The 4575-nt window shown below is 51.2% G+C and overlaps 2 protein-coding genes across 2 annotated transcripts in view; both read left to right on the forward strand.

The window, feature by feature from the left end:
- Positions 1 to 2438: 2438 nt before the first annotated feature.
- Positions 2439 to 3422, forward strand: LOC119316374 (transcription factor SOX-4-like). Its single transcript, XM_037590690.1, has one exon. The coding sequence runs from the start codon at positions 2517 to 2519 to the stop codon at positions 3153 to 3155; it is 639 nt and encodes a 212-aa protein (XP_037446587.1). The 5' UTR covers positions 2439 to 2516; the 3' UTR covers positions 3156 to 3422.
- Positions 3423 to 4363: 941 nt separating this feature from the next.
- The window catches only part of LOC119316373 (nuclear transcription factor Y subunit C-4-like), a 4105-nt gene continuing 3893 nt past the window's right edge, over positions 4364 to 4575 (forward strand). The window contains exon 1 of the mRNA XM_037590688.1: positions 4364 to 4540. The gene's annotated coding sequence lies outside the window, so the exon portion shown is untranslated. The remainder of the gene's footprint in view (positions 4541 to 4575) is intronic.

Genomic DNA, 4575 nt, shown 5'->3' on the forward strand with positions numbered 1-4575 from the left:
TGCTCGTGTGGCTTAGATGTCGTCAATGCGATGCTCCATGCTCCGTTCATGTGGTTTGCTTGGGTTGTGGAAAGAAGGGTTTTTTTTGGGAGGGGGGGGGGTCATGCTTGGGCTATGATTAAAGCAGAGGATTTTGGATGCTAGGATAGGTAAATAAGCGGTTCTAAGGTTATATGATATAGCTTAGATGTGAATCATATAAACTCAATTGCCCATCTTCAATTAACTGGATTTACGTGTGTCAAAGCTAGATCTGATAGATCCCATGGCAGGGCATCTTAGTCACGCGACTTGGCCCAATATGATGGTAATATGGCAAGGTTTTACCCAAGTTTAGGCTCTCACAGAGGAGATAATACCCTACTCTTGCTCTTGTATATTATGTTGGGGTGTATGGAAAGTACAGGTACAGTACAAAGCGATTATATTTGTCTTATAGAAGATCCCAACCCCCGGCTTATATAGTATACCAGGGGCCTAGGGTTATAAATCCTAGTCGGCTAAGTCGATGGAGGTAGAGTCCTCCACGACTCTGGCATCTGCGGATTGTGCTCCAAGTCTCGCGGAGTCTTCATAGAATTCGCTAAGGGCCGCCCAATATGACCCAGGACAGAACCGACCTAGGGGTCCTCAACTCGGCCCACCAGGACCGGGAACCGCCATGGTGAGGGACTCCTTTTGATTGGGAAATGTCAATGTGCTAACTAAATGTGTGAAAAATATTGTTCTAACTAAACTTAACTTTGATGAACTGTCTTTGCACATGCTAACTGATCTTGTTAAGTGAACCTGACCATGCTAATTGATTTTTGCAATTTTGCAATGCAAAACGATCTTTGAAAATAACTGAATTTTACACATTATCTGCCCGTCTGAATTTGCAATGTCCATGTAGGTGATGAAGAAAGGGATTTCTTTACTGTTGCTATGAATTATGGAGGTTTTTTCATTGGGAGTGGTTCCGAGGTTGTTCCGGAGATTTAGAGGAGGTAAGACATTTTGTTCTCTTTGGTCGGATGAGGATGATTGTCTAGGCCCCTTCATCATCGTCTCCTCTAGGATGGTGATCTTATCCTTATCTTCATTGTCGTTTGATTTCTTCTTGCTCTGACCGACAACTTCCCGCCTCATGCGCCAATACTGTTATCTGGCTCTGAGGATGTTTCGAAGATCTAGAGGAGGTAAGGCATTTTAGTTCCGTCTGATCGGATCGTGGTGGTTGTCTAGGGCCCTTCATCGTCCTTTTCTATAGGACGATGATTTCAACCTTACTTCCTTGTCGTTGATTTCTCCTGGTTCCGTCTGACAACTTTCCGTCCCGTGCCTCAAGATTGTTATCTGTCTCCAAGGATGTTTCGGAGATCTAGACGCGGCATGGAGATTTGCTCATCACGTGCCACTGCCACCGACGAATACATGAGGAAGACATCATTGATATACAACATGGCATTTTATTTGCTGCCTTTTAGAAAATGGTCTCGTAAGGTTGGACATTTTTCTAGCCGAAGATTGGACATTTCTAATATATCGTCTTGCCTTCTAGTTGCAGGAAGAGAAAATGCCTTTTTTTATAGCAAATAGACTTTATTTCTCATATGATGGTCATGTCGTCTACAAGTAAAAGTTAGGTTTACATCATCTCAAGAACCTGAAAATCTAGCACTAAAAGAATGCTTAGCTAGCTCATCTGCTGCATGATTAGCTTTTCAGAAATAGTGTTTAAATGATACTTTCGGCAAAGTTCATTATCAACTGCTTGCATTCAGAGATCAATGTAATGTAGGGTTCTAGATAAGAGTCCATTTGCTGAATTGCCTCCACCGCAAACGAGCAATTAGATTCAATCTTCACATTGTTGCACCCCAAATTTGCCAACAAGTATATTCCATTTCTAATTGCCATGAGCTCCGTTGAATCAAACATCTCGGATATACGGAAGAAACCAAGTAACTTCTGCTAAAAAGCCACCCCGTTCATCACGCACAATAGTACCGCAACCTCCAGATCAGTCCATGAGACGGTTTTTTCCACATATGTTCTTTCTTCTGAGTCGGGAGCTTCGGAGACATCGATCTGATGTAATTTGTAGCTAGGAGCGAAAGACAGTGCTGTTTTCTCAGGGTTTTGAATCACGATTCCTTTCACAAGTTGTCGTCGTTGCCACCAAAGGTACCATGCCGCCGCAACACCCAGTTCGGCCACAGGTACTCCATCCGAAACAACACTAAGCTTTGATAAGATATTCAGAGCATGCTTTGTCCTCATCAGTTGCTCTTTGAACAAGGTATGTAAGAAAAAGAAAAGGGCCTTCTACTTCTAAGAAAAGAAAATATCTTCTTTCCTAAGGAAAGAAAAATAAAATATCTTCTTTGCTAAGAAAAGAAAAAGAAAAGATAAGACCTTCCCTGCCCGATGTGGTGCACGGGTCTCATCCTCCCCAGCTTGACACCAAAATACTCACGGAGAGTGCACTGGTCCGTGGCCGGACCGCCTCAGTTCGCCAACGGTTTGCGCGAATGGGCTGGCGGCCACAGCTGGACCTTTATAAATCACGGTCACGGACACGTCTACCTACCAACAACCCACACACGCGCCCGGCACAAGTCCCACAGCCACAGCCACACTGCGCCGCACTGCACTGGACACACGGCCGCGCACGCGCCGCCGCGGGGAGGCGAGGAGCGAGAGGGAGAGAGACGGGGGCAGCGGCCATGGTGGAAGGCGGCAGCGGCGCGGGGGCTACGTCGACCTGCCGGCGCGGCGGCGGCGGAGGCGGCGTCGTCGGCCCCGCGGCACGGCGGTGCTGCGGCGGCGGGTGCGGGCTCGGGCGTCTCGTCCGGCGGCTGCGGCGGCAGGGGAGGCAGGCGCTGTGCGCGGCCAGGCCGGCGGCGGCGTCGTCGTCCTCGTCGGCAGCCGGGGCGCTCCGGGGGTGCCAGTACGACCCGCTGAGCTACGCGCGCAACTTCGACCAGAGCGGCTTCGGCGACCCCGACCCGGACGCGGACGCGGCCAGCCTCTACTACAGCTACACCTTCTCCTCCCGCTTCGTGCTCGCGCCAGGCAGCGCCGCCTCGTCGGCCGCCTCCGTCGCGGCCGTCGCCCCCGCGCCGAACGGCCTCGTCGTCGCCAGCCGGCCAACCGCCGCCAGCCATTAGCCGTCCCGGCGCCAGTAGCTTCCCTTTGTCTCTCCTCGGGTTCCTTTTCCTCAACCCCTGGAATGGAAAGGCAGCAGCTTGTTTTAATTGGATTAAAGAAGAGGTTTTCCGTAGGGGAAAGTTCGGTCGGGAGAACGACGATGCTTGTACATTAATACTGTAGTACTGTATGTATGCGAGAAGAACTCCATTGCTGGGTCGATCGAGCTGTGCCATGCCATGCCATGCCATGCTCGACCGGATTCTCAAGGACCGTGTTCAGATTTCTGATTCTGAGCTGCCGAGGATAGGGTCGAGAGTACTGTAATTGCAGTGGCAGGCAGATGCCGATGGGCAGGGGGGACGTACGGGGCCGAGAGGCGCCATGAATGCGGCGGTACTTGCCGGCGGTGACGCCATGGCAGTGGCACTGGGTGGGAGCGGAATGGGTGGTGGTCGGGGGTGGCGGTGGCGCAATAATTGGCCCTGGAAATGGAATTCACGGCTCCGCAGTCCCGTCCGTGATCTGTCGCTGTCACTCACCACCACCGCACCGGCTGCTTCGGGGTGGTGGGGGAGGAGAAGATGCCTGCCAATCTGCCATGGCCGGCGAGACCGACCATGACACCGACGCGTAACCGCATTATGGTGCGCCCCGTCACCGTCAGGATTCCTCGGATCTGATGCTTGCCCAGGCTGATGGGACGCGTTCCGGCCACTGGACCCAATGAATCCCGGTGCTGTTTTTACTTTCACTGGGATTTCCGACCAGGCGATATGGCTGTGTGTGTGTGTGTGTGTTTGTGTTGAGCAGATGCTCCTGCTTCGGTGCTTCCTACCCATGAATGCAGATGATTTGTCTTGGTAGTTTCTGCTTACATTTTCTGGGCAAAGAGAACTGCAGCTTAGTGATATGCTCTTTTCTTTTTTGGGAAATAGTGATATGTTCTCTTACTGACAATGTATACATGACACCGATTATATGAGAACAAGATAGTGTTTTTCCTTTTGTGACAACAATAGGGATGTTAGTGTTCATGAATCATGACCAATTTTTTGGACACGAAGAGTGTTTTTCTTCCAGAAATGAAAATTGCGCCCAGCCCATGCAGATACATGGGCTGGATAAATCTAGCTTAACTGTTACGCCATCAAGGGGCTGGCTAGATCTTTCCATACAGGCCCAGACGGCCCACGACCCATAAAAACCCCTGCCTGCAGTAGTCTCTCCCTTGACTCTTCTTCCCTTCGTCCTTGACCGAGGGCGACTCTCTGTCTCTCTCTCCGCCTCCGCCGAGGGCTTCCGAGAATCCACCAGCGGAGCAGCGAGACAGGGACCCCTCCGCCGCCTCCACCGCCGTCTCATCCGTCCTCCGGTCCCCGTACCGGAGATCCGGCGGTTCTCGGTAACGACCCCGTTCCTCCCCTCTTCCACACCCCC

Source organism: Triticum dicoccoides, chromosome 6A, assembly GCF_002162155.2.
Source record: "Triticum dicoccoides isolate Atlit2015 ecotype Zavitan chromosome 6A, WEW_v2.0, whole genome shotgun sequence".
Lineage (NCBI taxonomy): Eukaryota > Viridiplantae > Streptophyta > Magnoliopsida > Poales > Poaceae > Triticum > Triticum dicoccoides.